This window comes from Mytilus edulis, chromosome 14, assembly GCF_963676685.1.
Source record: "Mytilus edulis chromosome 14, xbMytEdul2.2, whole genome shotgun sequence".
Taxonomy (NCBI): domain Eukaryota; kingdom Metazoa; phylum Mollusca; class Bivalvia; order Mytilida; family Mytilidae; genus Mytilus; species Mytilus edulis.
This window is the reverse complement of record NC_092357.1, coordinates 65,825,531-65,845,106: the sequence shown is the minus strand read 5'-3', so window position 1 is coordinate 65,845,106 and position 19,576 is coordinate 65,825,531. Positions and strand designations below refer to the sequence as shown.

Sequence of the window (19,576 nt, the reverse complement as noted above, 5' to 3'; positions counted from 1 at the left end):
AATTATAAGTAAAAGAAAGAAAACATTTTTTTATCTATTGTAAAAATAATAAGATGTTGTATGATTGCCAATGAGAAAACTCTCCAAGAAACATAAGTAAACAGAAATTAACAGCTATCTGTCACTGTATGGCCTTCAACACTGAGCAAAGCCCATATCGCAAAGTCTATAAAAGGGCACAAAAATACAAATGTAAAACTATTTAAACGAGAAAACTAAAAGGCTTATTATTGTACAAAAAAACCATTTGTATTCTATGATTCCCTTTGTGTCATCCATTTTTATTTCTAAAAGAAAGTTCAGATTTCTTCTCAGTTTTATTCATCAGTGATTTCAGTTGTAGCCAGTGAAGAAACGTTTTAAACAATAAGAAATGTAAAATACTTACGCTTTGCGGTTGCAGGAATAGTGATTGGCACTGAAAAATATATTGAGATCAATAAAAGCTGAACAATAAACATAGAATCAATAAAAATAATAACTGTAGTATACTGCTTTTCAAAAGTCATAAATCGATTGACAGAAAACAAATCCGGGTTACAAACTAAAACCGATGGAAACACATCAACTATAAAAGGAAAACAAAGTAACAATAGAACACTGGAGTGCAACAAAAACCAAACGAGAATGCAAATTAAACAGAAACGAACTATTAGATAACAACTGCCATATTCCTGACTTGATACAGAACATTTCAAATCACCAATTGATGCCGTTGGAGCAATATTGGTATCTCTATTCTAACATGTCTAATAAAACTGACAGAAAACCATGTCAAATGACACATTTAAAATTTGTCATATATCGTCTGCGTTGAGCGAACATTTTCAGAACATCAACTGTGAATTGATGTCATGAGAATAAGTGACGTTATCCAATCAAATTGAACGTTACAAACGATGTTGCATTAGAAATCTTCATCTTTCTTCTCAGATGATACGCAGTTATCCCATTTAAGAAAGAATCAATCAATACTTTATTCTGATATAATACTCACAAAGTACTCTGAGAGAAGTCTGTTGACTTTGTCCAGTTCCAACAGGATTGTCAGCATAACATTGATACATTCCTGTATCTGAGGTATCCAGATTCCTGATGGTCAGAGATGGTGAACTAGGCGAGACTCGAGAGTACCGGGAGGATCTGGTGTCCACATCAGTCATCTCTCCTCGGTCCTCCTTCCTCCAGTAGACGGTGGATTCAGGTGGATTTGCCACAACATCACATTCCAGAGTTACCTCTGTACCCAAATCACCCGTGTATTCTCTCTTTGGAACTGTCACAGCGGGAAGAGCTATTAAAAAATATGCATAAATTTGTTTGGCATTCTATGTCATGTCATGATTTTTAGATTGGTAAAGGATAGCAACAATGCATAATACTCTGTATCAAAATTATCAGCAAAACATGTGAAAGTTGGTTTATTGCTTGTTTCTATGGCATATATTGTGGATTCATTAAGGATCATTAGTTTCTAATTTTTCGTGGTTACAGGGACACCAGGAATTTAAATATTCAACAACTTACATATGCGCACATTGCCAGAAATACGATAATGAATATCCACGAAAATGCTAGTTTTTCTCAATCCACGAAAATTAGCAACCACGAAAATAAGTGAATCCACAGTTTCCTCAATCTCTTTTTATTTAGCTAAACTAACCTCCAGTAACATCAATATCACCATTAGGACTAGACCCTACACCAGCAGCGTTCTCTGCAGTACATACATAGGTACCTTCATCTTGAAAGTCTGCATTGTTTATTGTAAGAGAGGGTACACGTACTGTAGAACCACTGTATTTTCTACCATCTACTACAACAGGTGTCCTTGAATCACCTTGGACTCGATACCATGTGACTTCCTTGACAGGTATACCAGATTTCACTGTACATTCTATTGTCACAGGTCCTCCATAACGTACAGTGCTTCTGTATGGTTTAATATCTACATCAGGTTTCACTACAAGAGAAACCATGTTTGTGTATGTCCTTATATTTTCAGTTATAGGTTGCTTTCACTTGCAGTTCAGTGTGTAAAATAGCATTCTATTCAAGGGAACAGATATGCATCTTCGTTCAATTTATCGTTCAGTTTACTGTAATCAACACACAGGTGACACAAAAGATCTTATTAGAAACGAAGTCTGACCATCATAGGCTATTGACTTTTCAATAAGTTTTTGTGTTCCAACTTTCAACAAGGAGCCTTGGCTCAATTACTTGTTTTGGTCTTATTAGAGGTATATTTATCTTAAAAGCTATGATTGAACGAACCTTGTCTTGGTCTCAATGACAGAGATTAACATTTATTAGCTTCTTACCTGGTCTAGGTCTCATTGGAGGTGGATTCTTTGCCACTAAAAAATAAAAACAAAATGTCTGTCAACTTCACATGTTTAGTTAATAGTAGTCTAAGAATTTCTATTTGGACACTAAGGATATATATATATTTCTGGCATTCAAAAGATGTTATCTCGAGTGTACCTGTTGCAAATTTTTTCAGACATATGTCTACTGCATCTTTTAGTAAATTATCACTCAGTTAGTACATCTTTCAATAGGCAAATCCCTTATAACAATCACCTAAAATAGCTTTGGCTATAAGATTGATTGCATGGAGGAAACATCTTTACCCCGAAATCACCAAAACTTTCTAAAACCATAATTTCAAAACCTGCTACAGATAGGACAGAAGAACAACACAGATAACAAAATTAAACAATACCGAAAAAACCCATCTTTTTAAAACGGTTGTATATGTACTTACTGCCAAGAAGATCAGCATAAATCTGGGGCGGAACTTCAGCTAATTCCCTCTCACTCCTCGTTAAATACTGATAGGTGCTCAAAGGATGTGAAGAGGTCTCATCCAGTTCCTCTCGATCATTAATATTCAATCCCATAACATATAACTGGATTCCGTCTGTCTCTGCTCTCTCTGCCGCTCGCCAAGCATCGTTTGTACTTAAACTCTTATCCTGACCAGTTATCAACAATATAAAGTTTCTGGCATAATCACGATCACCCTGGTCAGGTCTGAACATCTGGGTTCTAGCCGTATCTATGGCTTGTGCTGTGTTTGTTATTCCCCCTTTGTATCTGACCTGGTCAACAGCATTCTGGACATCACCACTGGACTGATAGTCCTTCAGATTGAATTGAACATTAGAATCTGTGCTATACCTCAACAAACCAACTCTAAATTCGTCATCATCGATACTAACTGTATCTGCGAGATTTTTGGTAAATGTTGTCATCCAATCAAAATATTCTTGGGAAACGGAAGAATCAAGAATAACAACCAAATCATATCCAGTTTCCTGTGGTTTCACTGTGGTGGCAACTGCAATAGAAAAAAAATAGTCTGCTGATCTGAACATTAACGACATAGACAAATTACTGTTTTGATTGTAATGGTGAAATATTATATCTTTTGCAATACATCTCAACCAATAACTATAAAATTGATTGGATAACATTTAGTGGTGAATATTATATGCTTATTTATTGGGATAACAAGCTAAAATCAAAGCCTTTGTGGCCTTGTGATCTTTGCGTTTTGTATTTACTGACCTAACAATATTGGAACTTAAATATCCTTGTTACCAGCATCCAATCCTGAGACCAGCAGGTAGGTACAAAAACATTTAAAATATCTATCACAGCTTACCTGGACAGAAGGCTTGGAAGACTTGGTCACTCAAAACTGCCAATTCATCAAAGCTTTGTACATTGAAGCTGTTTTCTGATGCTGGTTCAGAGGCCATGGCATCCAATTCACGGGTATCTCTTAAACCAATACCAACAGCATAGATATGAATTCCTGCTGCACGAGCTTGTTCTGCCTCAGGAATGGTTCTTCGGGAGTTTATATTTGACACACCATCAGTTAATATAATAACAACATTAGGCACACCATCACGATCCCCATTACGAGAAGTAAACATTTGTGAACGCATTGTTCTCAAACCATCGGCAGTATTTGTACTTCCATATCTATATGGAATGGCATCAATAGCATCCATTATGTCTTGTGAAGTGCTGTAGTCATTCATTTGGAATTCAATATGGACACCAGTACTGTAGGACACAATTCCTGCACGAATATTGCCAGAATCCAAATCAGCATTCTTTAAGAAATCTTTACAGAAATCCTTCATTTTCTGGTAGTTATCATCACCCACACTGGTTGAAGAGTCCAAAATAATAACAATATCAACTTGGGCTTGGCCACATGCTGTGAAAGCAAATATGAGCATTCTAAATGTATTGCATGTGTAATAGAATATCTTAGCAGAAACATTGAATTAGTTTACACTTCTTTGGAATAAACATATGAGCTAGAAAGTCAGGAAAGATTTGTTGATGAGGGATCTGTTAGATGATAGCATGAGATTGAGTCTGAATGTCTTTCTATGAAAATATGAAGATTAAAATCCCTGGTTATTATTTGAGCAAGACAGCTTGAAAAAATATAGATAATAAAATTAAAATTGTAAGCATGGTAATGTAAAATAAAGGGTTGCTATGACTGACTTTTGACATCAGTGCTTATATTCACCATTAGAAATGTTTCTTTATACTTAAAAGGCATATTTATAAATCAACAAAAACGATAAATAAATCGTGATAGATCGATGTATGATTTATTTTACTTATACTCACGTTTATCAGTTGTTGGAAGAGTGATTGGTACTGAAAAATAAAAAAAAAACATTAATAAAACAAACCAGGTGCTCCGCAGGGCGCAGCTTTATACGACCGCAGAGGTCGAACCCTGAACAGTTGGGGCAAGTATGGACAAAACATTCTAGCGTGATACAGCTCTGAATTTGGATTGTGATAAAATTTTTGACATTACATGGTTTTTTTTTTACACAAAACAAATGTCAAGATTTTACAAATTTTACAATTAAAGATTTCTCTACAAACTTTTTAAATCTAAAATTAAATAGTTGACACAGCATAGGTTTCTGACACAGAATGAATGTGGTCTAATGAACTTAAAAGTTTGTTTTTGCCTTTTAGCAATTCACTTTGCTGTTGAATATTAATCCTCTCAAAAAAATGTTTGAAGAAATTTTCTTTTTATTTATGAAATCTGAAATGAGAAAAATTTAACCCCCCCCCCCCCCTTTTTCACATCCCCGTTTCCCTTTTTCCAAAACTGATATCAATTCAAATTTCTAATGGAGTTTGCAACAATAACTACTCTTTTAAATACATCATAAAATATTAAAATGTAAAATAAAGTGCTTGTTATCACTGAATGGTAAAGATTGGTTGGTAGTAAAAGTGAATATACATTGTTTATTGTATAAAACAATAAAAAAAACTTCATCAGCAACATTTTATATTGGCAAATTTCCAATGAAGTTATTTACATAAAGTTATTGGCAAATAAAAATAGAAAATGACATCATAGTTATGTCTGGCAAATGTCCAAATAAGACTAACATACATTATCTAAAAACATTTTAGATAAGATAAGGAAATAAGATGTAAAAAAACTGCTTGTTATCACTGAATGGTAAAGATTATTTTAATTTATCAGTTGGTAGTAAAAAGTGAATATACATTGTATATTGTATATAACAAAGATTTAAGTTGATTCTGGACAAAGAAAGATAACTCCAATTAAAAAAAAATCTTGCTATTGCACAATATTTTGCAATTAGATATTTCTTGCTTACTATTCTGGACAATGAAAGATAACTCTAATTAAAAAAAAATTAGCTATTTCACAATATTGTGCAATTAGATATTTCTTGCCATTGCGCAATACTGTGCAATTGAAAAGACTTGCTATTGCACAATACTTAATATAATAATTTTAGATCCTGATTTGGACCAACTTGAAAACTGGGCCCATAATAAAAAATCTAAGTACATTTTTGGATTAAGCATATCAAAGGACCCCACGATTTCAATTTTTGTTAAAATCAGACTAAGTTTAATTTTGGACCCTTTGGACTTTAGTGTAGACCAATTTGAAAACAGGACCAAAAATGAAGAATCTACATACACAGTTAGATTTGGTATATCAAAGAACCCCATTTATTCAATTTTTGATGAAATCAAACAAAGTTTAATTTTGGACCCCGATTTGGACCAACTTGAAAACTGGGCCAATAATGAAGAATATAAGTACATTTTTAGATTCAGCATATCAAAGAACCTAACTGATTCATTTTTTGTCAAAATCAAACTAAGTTTAATTTTGGACCCTTTGGACCTTAATGTAGACCAATTTGAAAACGGGACCAAAAGTTAAGAATCTACATACACAGTCATGACAGTTAGATTCGGCATATCAAAGAACCCCAATTATTCAATTTTGATGGAATCAAACAAAGTTTAATTTTGGACCCTTTGGGCCCCTTATTCTGTTGGGACCAAAACTCCCAAAATCAATACCAACCTTCCTTTTATGGTCATAAACCTTGTGTTTAAATTTCATAGATTTCTATTTACTTATACTAACGTTATGGTGCGAAAACCAAGAAAAATGCTTATTTGGGTCCCTTTTTGGCCCCTAATTCCTAAACTGTTGGGACCTAAACTCCCAAAATCAATACCAACCTTCCTTTTGTAGTCATTAACATTGTGTTTAAATTTCATTGATTTCTATTTACTTAAACTAAAGTTATTGTGCGAAAACCAAGAATAATGCTTATTTAGGCCCTTTTTTGGCCCCTAATTCCTACACTGTTGAAACCAAAACTCCCAAAATCAATCCCAACCGTTCTTTTGTGGTCATAAACCTTGTCTTAAAATTTCATAGATTTCCATTCACTTTTACTAAAGTTAGAGTGCGAAAACTAAAAGTATTCGGACGACGACGACGACGACGACGACGTCAACGTGATAGCAATATACGACGAAAAATTTTTCAAATTTTGCGGTCGTATAAAAACGAGAATGTGTCCACAGTACACGGATGCCCTCAGTAGACCGTGTAATTGGGAATCAAAACTCTAAAGTGGCATCAGAAGTAGAAAGAACATATCATAGAGGTTGTAAGTTCAAACCGCACTCGTGTGATTGCCCTCGACTCCAATCTCAATTGACTAGGAATGTCAGTTTACTTATCTCCTGGCACTCCGACTTCCTTCACCAGTAAAAACTGGTCGCCAAGAAATAACCCCAAAGTAGAGCTTTAACAATGCGATACAACACATTCAATCAATTAATCAATCCACATTAAATAATGCAAAGATAAGAGGTCACTTCAAACTCCCAGGAAAATTATTCCTATTCCCGACTGTCAATATTACGTAAAGACTTAGGACATCAACAAAATTAAAAGACATATCAACTTGTCCTTAAAGAAAACCCAACATTGTACTGTGTTAATTTATTTTATGTCTTGTGATAACAGTTGAGGTAGAAACAATGATATATGAATATATGGATTTTGCCGTAATTAAGTTTCAAATTTCTTAATTCTGTAACCATAAATACCATTGTTTAATTTTTCTGAATATTAATTACTGCATGTACTCACAAAGTACTCTGAGAGAAGTTTGTTGACTTTGTCCAGTTCCAACAGGATTATCAGCAAAACATTGATACATTCCTGTATCTGAGGTATCCAGATTCCTGATAGTCAGAGATGGTGAGCTCGGAGAGGCACGAGAGTAACGTGAGGACCTGGTGTCGACATCAACCATCTCTCCTCGGTCCTCCCTCCTCCAGTAGACGGTGGTTTCAGGTGGATTTGCAACAACATCACATTCCAGGGTCACATCTGTACCCAAATCACCAGTGTATTCTCTTTTTGGAACTGTCACAGTGGGGAGAGCTAGAAAATAGCATATATAAAGTGAAATATCAAACTATATATATTTATGGATCATAAGTATAACAAAGTGTGACGGTCGCATAAAATTCCATTATATTGACAACGATATGTAAACAAAGCAAATAGACATACAAATGTAACAGGAAAAATTATCAAAAATATGGGTACAGCAGTCAACAATGTGTTATTAACAGTGAACGTATGTTGACGATTTGTTTTTGTGGCATATATCCTAAATCTATTTTTATTCTGCTCTACTAACCTCCAGTAACATCAATATCACCATTAGGACTAGACCCTTCACCAGCAGCGTTCTCTGCAGTACATACATAGGTACCTTCATCTTGGAAGTCTGCATTGTTTATTGTAAGAGATGGTACACGTACTGTAGAACCACTGTATTTTCTACCATCTACTACAACAGGTGTCCTTGAATCACCTTGGACTCGATACCATGTGACTTCCTTGACAGGTATACCAGATTTCACTGTACATTCTATTGTTACAGGTCCTCCATAACGTACAGTGCTTCTGTATGGTTTTATGTCGACATCAGGTTTCACTACAATAGAAACCATGTTGACCCGTGAGCTCTTGTTTAATAATGATGACCCTTCAGGTATTTGATAAACAGGTTAAATGCAAAATGTGTAACAATATTTCACATTGACAAAAAGAGATTTTGTCATCTTTATAAACGCCAAGCAATCAGGGATAAAATTAAGTAAAAGTAGGAAAACAAGACACTTATTGGAAAAACAATAGCCTCTGGTTGTCAGGCTTCGTATTTGAGAGGATCCTGTTTGACGCCTGCGTGTTGATTACAGGACATTGAATTATAATTTGATCAAAAATGCATATCCGATCCCTTGAATAGAACGTTATTTAGACTCACTTGGTTTTGGTTACATTGGAGATAAATTTATCTAAATAAGCTATAAACATCATCTTGGTCTTGGTGAAGGATATCATTAATAAGCTTCTTACCTGGTCTTGGTCTCATAGGAGGTGGATTTTTTGCCACTAAAAAATAAATACAAAATTATTGTAAACTGCAATTATTTAATTAGTCCAAGAATTTCCAATACTCGTACAAAGAATAGACTAGTTATTTTTGGCATTAGAAAGATTTATTTCTTAAACTGTTTTTTCAAAGCACGGCACAGAAAACATGATAACCATACCTTAAAGTGCTTTTAAATATAAGGCAACATTTACCTTAAATATATTTGGATGGTCTTTTTCGGTTCATTGATAGGATATATAAAATATCATGTTCGATGGACTGATTCATCTATCTATGAAGTATTTAAAATGTCTCGAAAAAAAAGATAAATATCAAACAAGCCACTTATAAGATTTATTGCATGAATGAAAAATCTTTACCTCAAAATGAACCAAACTATATCCTTTCTTAAACCATAACTCCAAACATACGTACTTCATATAGGACAAATGAACAGAAGCATAGCAAAGAAAACCTTATTACCAAATACTAGAACAAAATATACTAAAGGGGCTACAAATATATGTTACACAATTACTTACTACCAAGAAGATCAGCATAAATTTGGGGAGGAACTTCAGAAAGTTCCCTCTCACTTCTTGTTAGATATTGATAGGTTTTCAATGGATGAGAAGAGGTCTCATCCAGCTCCTCACGATCATTAATATTTAATCCCATAACATATAACTGGATTCCGTCTGTCTCTGCCCTCTCTGCCGCTCGCCAAGCATCGTTTGTACTCAAACTTTTATCCTGACCAGTTATCAACAATATAAAGTTTCTGGCATAGTCACGATCACCCTGGTCCGGTCTGAACATCTGGGTTCTAGCCGTATCTATGGCTTGTGCTGTGTTTGTTATTCCCCCTTTGTATCCGACCTGGTCAACAGCATTCTGGACATCACCACTGGACTGATAGTCCTTCAGATTGAATTGCACTTTAGAATCTGTGCTATATCTCAACAACCCAACTCTAAACTCGTCATCATCGATACTAACTGTATCTGCGAGATTTTTGGTAAATGTTGTCATCCAATCAAAATATTCTTGGGATACGGAAGAATCAAGAATAACAACCAAATCATAACCAGTTTCCTGTGGTTTCAATGTGGTGGCAACTGCAATAGAAATAACTAGCATAATGATATGAACATTTACGGCATGGACAAATTACTGTGTTTGATTGTTAAAATGATATATCATATCAAATGCAATAGATCTCAACCAACAACCTCAGCTATAAAATTGATTGAATAACATTAAATGGTGAATGTTATATGCATATTAATTAGGATAATAACAAGCTAAAATAAAGGCCTTTGTGGCCATGTGTTCTTTGTAGTTTGTATCAAAAACCTGACAGTACAGAGTCGTGCATTGGAATTATACTTTAATATCATTGTTTAAGAAACAAGCTTCCACCCATGAGACCAGCAGGTACGTAAAAAACAATTAACATATCTATCACAGCTTACCTGGACAGAAAGCTTGGAAGACTTGGTCACTCAAAACTGCCAATTCATCAAAGCTTTGTACATTGAAGCTGTTTTCTGAGGCTGGTTCAGAGGCCATGGCATCCAATTCACGAGTATCTCTCAAACCAATACCTACAGCATAGATATGAATTCCTGCTGCACGAGCCTGCTCTGCCTCAGGAATGGTTCTTCGTGAATTTATATTTGACACACCATCAGTTAATATAATAACAACATTAGGCACACCATCACGATCCCCATTACGAGAAGTAAACATTTGGGAACGCATTGTTCTCAAACCATCAGCAGTGTTTGTACTTCCGTATCTATATGGAATGGCATCAATAGCATCCATTATATCTTGTGAGTTGCTGTAGTCATTCATTTGAAATTCAATATGGACGCCAGTACTGTACGACACAATTCCTGCACGAATATTGCCAGAATCCAAATCAGCATTCTTTAAGAAATCTTTACAGAAATCCTTCATTTTCTGGTAGTTATCATCACCAACACTGGTTGAAGAGTCCAAAATAATAACAATATCAACTTGGGCTTGACCACATGCTATGAATATAAAAGTGAGCATTGTATATATATTGCATGTACAATATAATACACTTTTCTAAAATGGCAAAAGATGGTTTAAGTTTACACCTCTATGTAATAAGCCCATGAGGTCAGTTGTATTTTTACTTGTATTACAAATTGGGAGAGAATTGTTGATGAGGGTTTTCTATATGGCTGCACGAAATTTAAGTTCGAAGATTAAAACCCGTGGTGATTCTTTAAGAATGAAGAATTATTGCTATTTATCAATTAAAAATGTATCCATGGTGATGTAAAATGTCTAAGGTGGTTCTGTCTGACTTTTAACAGTAAAGCTTTAGTACACCATTAGAACCAACTGTAAAAACTGGTTGATATATATGTTACAATATAATGGATTAGATCCACTAGAAATTTTCTTCATACTTGGAAGGCATATATCTAAATCAACAGAAAATAAAATGATTTACAAAACAGATTGATTTACGGGTATTTTTTTTTTATTCTAATACTTACGTTTATCAGTCGTTGGAAGAGTGATTGGTACTGAAAAATAACATTTATGAATTCAGATTTTTTTTTTCATAAATTATACATGTTTATCCATAGACAAAGATTAGTAGAGATATTGTGCCAAATTCATAAAAACAAAGAAGACAAATGGTACAAAGATAAATGGTCCCCTCAAATCATAAAAACAAAGAAGATGAATGGTCCCCTTAAACTCCCATGGAAAAATATTTTTTATTTCCCAACGGCATTATCATGTTTAGAATTATGACAGCAAATTAAACAATTTAAAAAAAGAATCCATCAAATTGACAACAAAATAGTAATGCATATCTGCCTTCCTTGGAAATAATTGTACCGTGTGTATTTATTTCATATTTTGTGATAATAGAAGTAGTAACACATGTAACAGTTATGTATGTAGGTATTTCCCAAACATTAAGTTTCTGATTTCTTATTTCTGTTACCTACTTATGATTGTTAATTTTGTTTTCAAAATGAATTACTGCAAGTACTTACATAGTACTCTGAGAGAAGTCTGTTGACTTTGTCCAGTTCCAACAGGGTTATCAGCAAAACATTGATACATTCCTGTATCTGAGGTATCCAGATTCCTGATAGTCAGAGATGGTGAACTGGGAGACGCACGAGAGAAACGTGAGGATCTGGTGTCAACATCAACCATCTCTCCTCGGTCATCCTTCCTCCAGTAGACGGTGGTTTCAGGTGGATTTGCCACAACATCACATTCCAGAGTCACCTCTGTACCCAAATCACCCGTGTATTCTCTCTTTGGAACTGTCACAGCGGGAAGAGCTATAAAAATATGCATCAATTTATCAAATCCCCATAATATACTCAAAGTTAAATTATATAAGTAAGAAGACTATCAACACTGAGACTTTTATTTTAAAGTCTCTTGCTGATTATAATCTTTCCATTGCAATTAGTATCATGCAAATCAATTTCTTCCTAATTTTCAATATGCAAGTATGATTTTCTGGTTGAAATGCATATATATCCTTAGAGTTTAGACATAATTTTTGGCATTCCATGTCGTGTCATGATTGTTTGTTGGTAGAGGATCAAAACAATCCAGAATAAGAATTGTAAACAAAACTAAATCATGTGAAATTTGGTTTATGGTTTGTTTCTGTGGCATATATCATGTATATCTTACATCTCTTTTTACTGTGAATTCAGAAATTATTGAAAAAAGTAAAATAAAAATAAAAATATTGAACTCCGAGGAAAATTCAATCGGAAAGTCCCTAATCACATGGCAAAATCAAATGACAAAACACATCAAACGAATGGACAACAACTGCCATATTCATGACTTGGTACAGGCAGTTTAAAATTTAGAAAATGGTGTACTAAACCTTGTTTTAAAGCACCAAACGTTTCACTTGTACGACAGTCTCAGTGCATTTGTTATTGCGATTTTGTGATTTAGAACTAAAATGTTATTTGACTTTTTCGATATTGAGAAAAATCCTGTTTAGTTCATATATAAATTTAAAATGTCAGTTAAAATTATTGCGATAATAACCTTTTTCCATTTTCGCATTAAAAGAAACATCGCAATAATGAATTGCTAGTATTCAACTATACCAACCTCCAGTGACATCAATATCACCATTAGGACTAGACCCTACACCAGCAGCGTTCTCTGCAGTGCATACATAGGTACCTTCATCTTGAAAGTCTGCATTGTTTATTGTAAGAGAGGGTACACGTACTGTAGAACCACTGTATTTTCTACCATCTACTACAACAGGTGTCCTTGAATCACCTTGGACTCGATACCATGTGACCTCCTTGACAGGTATACCAGATTTCACTGTACATTCTATTGTCACAGGTCCTCCATAACGTACAGTGCTACTATATGGTTTAATATCGACATCAGGTTTAACTACAAGAGAAAACATGTTGAACTGTGAGCTCTTCTTCAATAATGATATCCCGTCAAGTATTTGATAAACAGTTAATGAGCAAAAGGTGTTACGATAATTCACATAGTAAAACGAGATCAGGTGAACCAAATTTTATGCTGCTCTGGTCCATAGAAAAATGTGATAAATTCTTTATATGTGTTTGAACTGTATATCCTATATTTTAAAAAATATATAAATAATAATTCACATTGATAAAACGATATTATCTCCTCTTTATAAACGCCAAACAGTTAGTGATAAAATTAAGATAAAGTAGGGAAACAAGACACGTATTGGAAAAACAATAGCCTCTGGTTGTCAGGCTTCGTATTTGAGAGGATCATGTTTGATGCCTGTGTGTTGATAACAGGACATTGAATTATAATTTGATCAAAAATGCATATCCGATCCCTTGAATAGAACGCTATTTAGACTCACTAGGTGTTCGTTACATTGGAGATAAATTTATCTAAATAAGCTATAAACCTTGTCTTGGTCTCGTTGAAGGATTTCATTAATAAGCTTCTTACCTTGTCTTGGTCTCATAGGAGGTGGATTTTTTGCCTCTAAAAAATAAATACAAAATTACTGCAATTATTTAATTAGTCCAAGAATTTCCAATTACTCGTACAAAGAATATACTAGTTATTTTTGGCATTAGAAAGATTTTTTTCTTATACCAGTTTTTCAAAAGCACAGCACAGAAAACATGATTACCATATACTAAATTGCTTTTAAATATAAGGAAACATTTACCTTAAATATATTTGGATGGTCTTTTCGGTTCATTGATAGGATATATAAAATATCATCTATTCGATGGACTGATTTATCTATCTCTGAAGTATTAAAAATGTCTCGAAAAAAAAGATAAATATCAAACAAGCCACTTAAATTATAAGATTGATTGCATGAATGAAAAATCTTGACCCCAAAATGAACCAAACTATATCCTTTCTTAAACCATAACTCCAAACCTAAGTACTTCATACAGGACAAATGAACAAAAGCATAGCAAAGAAAACATAATTACCAAATACTAGAACAAAATATACCAAAGGGGCTACACATATATGTAACACAATTACTTACTACCAAGAAGATCAGCATAAATTTGGGGAGGAACTTCAGCCAGTTCCCTCTCACTCCTTGTTAGATATTGATAGGTGCTCAATGGATGAGAAGAGGTCTCATCCAGCTCCTCACGATCATTAATATTTAATCCCATAACATATAACTGGATTCCGTCTGTCTCTGCTCTCTCTGCCGCTCGCCAAGCATCGTTTGTACTCAAACTCTTATCCTGACCAGTTATCAACAATATAAAGTTTCTGGCATAGTCACGATCACCCTGGTCAGGTCTGAACATCTGGGTTCTAGCCGTATCTATGGCTTGTGCTGTGTTTGTTACTCCCCCTTTGTATCCGACCTGGTCAACAGCATTCTGGACATCACCACTGGACTGAAAGTCCTTCAGATTGAATTGCACATTAGAATCTGTGCTATATCTCAACAAACCAACTCTAAACTCGTCATCATCGATACTAACTGTATCTGCGAGATTTTTGGTAAATGTTCTCATCCAATCAAAATATTCTTGGGATACGGAAGAATCAAGAATAACAACCAAATCATAACCAGTTTCCTGTGGTTTCAATGTGGTGGCAACTGCAATAGAAATAACTAGCATACTGATATGAACATTAACGGCATAGACACATTACTGATTTTGATTGTTATAATGATATATCATATCAAATGCAATAGATCTCAACCAACAACCTCAGCTATACAATTGATTGAATAACATTAAATGGGGAATGTTATATGCATATTAATTAGGATAATAACAAGCTAAAATAAAGGCCTTTGTGGCCTTGTGTTCTTTGCAGTTTGTATTAAGTGGTCAAAAACTTAACAGTACAGAGTCGTGAATTGGAATTATACTTTTATATCATTGTTTAAGAAACCAGCATCCACCAATGAAAACAGCAGGTACGTAAAAACAATAAACATATATATCACAGCTCACCTGGACAGAAAGCTTGGAAGACTTGGTCACTCAAAACTGCCAATTCATCAAAACTTTGTACATTGAAGCTGTTTTCTGAGGCTGGTTCAGAGGCCATGGCATCCAATTCACGAGTATCTCTTAAACCAATACCTACAGCATAGATATGAATTCCTGCTGCACGAGCCTGCTCTGCCTCAGGAATGGTTCTTCGAGAATTTATATTTGACACACCATCAGTTAATATAATAACAACATTAGGCACACCATCACGATCCCCATTACGAGAAGTAAACATTTGGGAACGCATTGTTCTCAAACCATCAGCAGTGTTTGTACTTCCGTATCTATATGGAATGGCATCAATAGCATCCATTATGTCTTGTGAGCTGCTGTAGTCATTCATTTGGAATTCAATATGGACGCCAGTACTGTACGACACAATTCCTGCACGAATGTTGCCAGAATCCAAATCAGCATTCTTTAAGAAATCTTTACAGAAATCCTTCATTTTCTGGTAGTTATCATCACCCACACTGGTTGAAGAGTCCAAAATAATAACAATATCAACTTGGGCTTGGCCACATGCTGTGAAAGCAAATATGAGCATTCTAAATGTATTGCATGTGTAATAGAATATCTTAACAGAAACATTGAATTAGTTTACACTTCTTTGGAATAAACATATGAGCTAGAAAGTCAGGAAAGATTTGTTGATGAGGGATCTGTTAGATGATAGCATGATATTGAGTCTGAATGTCTTTCTTTGAAAATATGAAAATTAAAATCCCTGGTTATTATTTGAGCAAGACAGCTTGAAAAAATATAGATAATAAAATTAAAATTGTAAGCATGGTAATGTAAAATAAAGGGTTGCTATGACTGACTTTTGACAGCAGTGCTTATATTCCCCATTAGAAATGTTTCTTCATACTTAAAAGGCATATTTATAAATCAACAAAAACGATAAATAAATCGTGATAGATCGATGTATGATTTATTTTACTTATACTCACGTTTATCAGTTGTTGGAAGAGTGATTGGTACTGAAAAAGTAAAAAAAAAAACATTAATAAAACAAAAAACAAGAATGTGTCCACAGTACACGGATGCCCTCAGTAGACCGTGTAATTGGGAATCAAAACTCTAAAGTGGCATCAGAAGTAGAAAGAACATATCATAGAGGTTGTAAGTTCAAACCGCACTCGTGTGATTGCCCTCGACTCCAATCTCAATTGACTAGGAATGTCAGTTTACTTATCTCCTGGCACTCCGACTTCCTTCACTAGTAAAAACTGGTCGCCAAGAAATAACCCCAAAGTAGAGCTTTAACAATGCGATACAATACATTCAATCAATTAATCAATCCACATTAAATAATGCCAAGATAAGAGGTCACTTCAAACTCCCAGGAAAATAATTTCTATTCCCGACTGTCAATATTACGTAAAGACCTAGGACATCAACAAAATTAAAAGACATATCAACTTGTCCTTAAAGAAAACCCAACATTGTACTGTGTTAATTTATTTTATGTCTTGTGATAACAGTTGAGGTAGAAACAATGATATATGAATATATGGATTTTGCCGTAATTAAGTTTCAAATTTCTTAATTCTGTAACCATAAATACCATTGTTTAATTTTTCTGAATATTAATTACTGCATGTACTTACAAAGTACTCTGAGAGAAGTTTGTTGACTTTGTCCAGTTCCAACAGGATTATCAGCAAAACATTGATACATTCCTGTATCTGAGGTATCCAGATTCCTGATAGTCAGAGATGGTGAGCTCGGAGAGGCACGAGAGTAACGTGAGGACCTGGTGTCGACATCAACCATCTCTCCTCGGTCCTCCCTCCTCCAGTAGACGGTGGTTTCAGGTGGATTTGCAACAACATCACATTCCAGGGTCACATCTGTACCCAAATCACCAGTGTATTCTCTTTTTGGAACTGTCACAGTGGGGAGAGCTAGAAAAAGGCATATATAAAGTGAAATATCAAACTATATATATTTATGGATCATAAGTATAACAAAGTGTGACGGTCGCATAAAATTCCATTATATTGACAACGATATGTGAACAAAGCAAACAGACATACAAATATAACAGGAAAAATTATCAAAAATATGGGTACAGCAGTCAACAATGTGTTATTAACAGTTAACGTACGTTGACGATTTGTTTTTGTGGCATATATCCTAAATATATTGTTATTCTGCTCTACTAACCTCCAGTAACATCAATATCACCATTAGGACTAGACCCTTCACCAGCAGCATTCTCTGCAGTACATACATAGGTACCTTCATCTTGGAAGTCTGCATTGTTTATTGTAAGAGATGGTACACGTACTGTAGAACCACTGTATTTTCTACCATCTACTACAACAGGTGTCCTTGAATCACCTTGGACTCGATACCATGTGACTTCCTTGACAGGTATACCAGATTTCACTGTACATTCTATTGTTACAGGTCCTCCATAACGTACAGTGCTTCTGTATGGTTTGATGTCGACATCAGGTTTCACTACAATAGAAACCATGTTGACCCGTGAGCTCTTGTTTAATAATGATGACCCTTCAGGTATTTGATAAACAGGTTAAATGCAAAATGTGTAACAATATTTCACATTGACAAAACGAGATTTTGTCATCTTTATAAACGCCAAGCAATCAGGGATAAAATTAAGTAAAAGTAGGAAAACAAGACACTTATTGGAAAAACAATAGCTTCTGGTTGTCAGGCTTCGTATTTGAGAGGATCCTGTTTGACGCCTGCGTGTTGATTACAGGACATTGAATTATAATTTGATCAAAAATGCATATCCGATCCCTTGAATAGAACGCTATTTAGACTCACTTGGTTTTGGTTACATTGGAGATAAATTTATCTAAATAAGCTATAAACATCATCTTGGTCTTGGTGAAGGATATCATTAATAAGCTTCTTACCTGGTCTTGGTCTCATAGGAGGTGGATTTTTTGCCACTAAAAAATAAATACAAAATTATTGTAAACTGCAATAATTTAATTAGTCCAAGAATTTCCAATTACTCGTACAAAGAATAGACTAGTTATGTTTGGCATTAGAAAGATTTTTTTCTTAAACTGTTTTTTCAAAGCAAGGCACAGAAAACATGATTACCATATACTAAAGTGCTTTTAAATATAAGGCAACATTTACCTTAAATATATTTGGATGGTCTTTTTCGGTTCATTGATAGGATATATAAAATATCATGTTCGATGGACTGATTCATCTATCTATGAAGTATTTAAAATGTCTCGAAAAAAAAGATAAATATCAAACAAGCCACTTATAAGATTTATTGCATAAATGAAAAATCTTTACCTCAAAATGAACCAAACTATACCCTTTCTTAAACCATAACTCCAAACATACGTACTTCATATAGGACAAATGAACAGAAGCATAGCAAAAAAAAACTAATTACCAAATACTAGAACAAAATATACAAAAGGGGCTACAAATATATGTTACACAATTACTTACTACCAAGAAGATCAGCATAAATTTGGGGAGGAACTTCAGAAAGTTCCCTCTCACTTCTTGTTAAATACTGATAGGTGTTCAAAGGATGAGAAGAGGTCTCATCCAGCTCCTCACGATCATTAATATTCAGTCCCATAACATATAACTGGATTCCGTCTGTCTCTGCTCTCTCTGCCGCTCGCCAAGCATCGTTTGTACTCAAACTCTTATCCTGACCAGTTATCAACAATATAAAGTTTCTGGCATAGTCACGATCACCTTGGTCCGGTCTGAACATCTGGGTTCTAGCCGTATCTATGGCTTGTGCTGTGTTTGTTATTCCCCCTTTGTATCCGACCTGGTCAACAGCATTCTGGACATCACCACTGGACTGATAGTCCTTCAGATTGAATTGCACATTAGAATCTGTGCTATATCTCAACAACCCAACTCTAAACTCGTCATCATCGATACTAACTGTATCTGCGAGATTTTTGGTAAATGCTGTCATCCAATCAAAATATTCTTGGGAAACGGAAGAATCAAGAATAACAACTAAATCATAACCAGTTTCTTGTGGTTTCAATGTGGTGGCAACTGCAATAGAAAATAACTAGCATGCTGATATGAACATTAATGGCATAGACAAATTACTGTTTTTGATTGTTATAATGATATATCATATCAAATGCAATAGATCTCAACCAACAACCTCAGCTATAAAATGGATTGAATAACATTAAATAATGAATGTTTTATGCATATTAATTAGGATAA

At 34.4% G+C, this 19,576-nt stretch overlaps 1 protein-coding gene across 1 annotated transcript in view; it reads right to left on the bottom strand.

Moving 5' to 3' along the window:
* LOC139503852 (uncharacterized) overlaps positions 1 to 19,576 on the bottom strand; it is a 155,001-nt gene that overhangs the window by 51,232 nt on the left and 84,193 nt on the right. The window contains exons 41-63 of the mRNA XM_071293807.1: positions 18,821 to 19,396; positions 18,259 to 18,294; positions 17,534 to 17,833; positions 16,975 to 17,271; positions 16,315 to 16,344; positions 15,320 to 15,886; positions 14,380 to 14,955; positions 13,818 to 13,853; positions 12,966 to 13,265; positions 11,867 to 12,163; positions 11,354 to 11,383; positions 10,289 to 10,855; positions 9,356 to 9,931; positions 8,795 to 8,830; positions 8,070 to 8,369; positions 7,511 to 7,807; positions 4,669 to 4,698; positions 3,674 to 4,240; positions 2,771 to 3,346; positions 2,325 to 2,360; positions 1,664 to 1,963; positions 998 to 1,294; positions 389 to 418 (exon numbers count right to left, since the gene is read on the bottom strand). Coding sequence (XP_071149908.1) covers positions 389 to 418; positions 998 to 1,294; positions 1,664 to 1,963; positions 2,325 to 2,360; positions 2,771 to 3,346; positions 3,674 to 4,240; positions 4,669 to 4,698; positions 7,511 to 7,807; positions 8,070 to 8,369; positions 8,795 to 8,830; positions 9,356 to 9,931; positions 10,289 to 10,855; positions 11,354 to 11,383; positions 11,867 to 12,163; positions 12,966 to 13,265; positions 13,818 to 13,853; positions 14,380 to 14,955; positions 15,320 to 15,886; positions 16,315 to 16,344; positions 16,975 to 17,271; positions 17,534 to 17,833; positions 18,259 to 18,294; positions 18,821 to 19,396 — 6,657 coding nt within the window. The remainder of the gene's footprint in view (positions 1 to 388; positions 419 to 997; positions 1,295 to 1,663; positions 1,964 to 2,324; positions 2,361 to 2,770; positions 3,347 to 3,673; positions 4,241 to 4,668; positions 4,699 to 7,510; positions 7,808 to 8,069; positions 8,370 to 8,794; positions 8,831 to 9,355; positions 9,932 to 10,288; positions 10,856 to 11,353; positions 11,384 to 11,866; positions 12,164 to 12,965; positions 13,266 to 13,817; positions 13,854 to 14,379; positions 14,956 to 15,319; positions 15,887 to 16,314; positions 16,345 to 16,974; positions 17,272 to 17,533; positions 17,834 to 18,258; positions 18,295 to 18,820; positions 19,397 to 19,576) is intronic.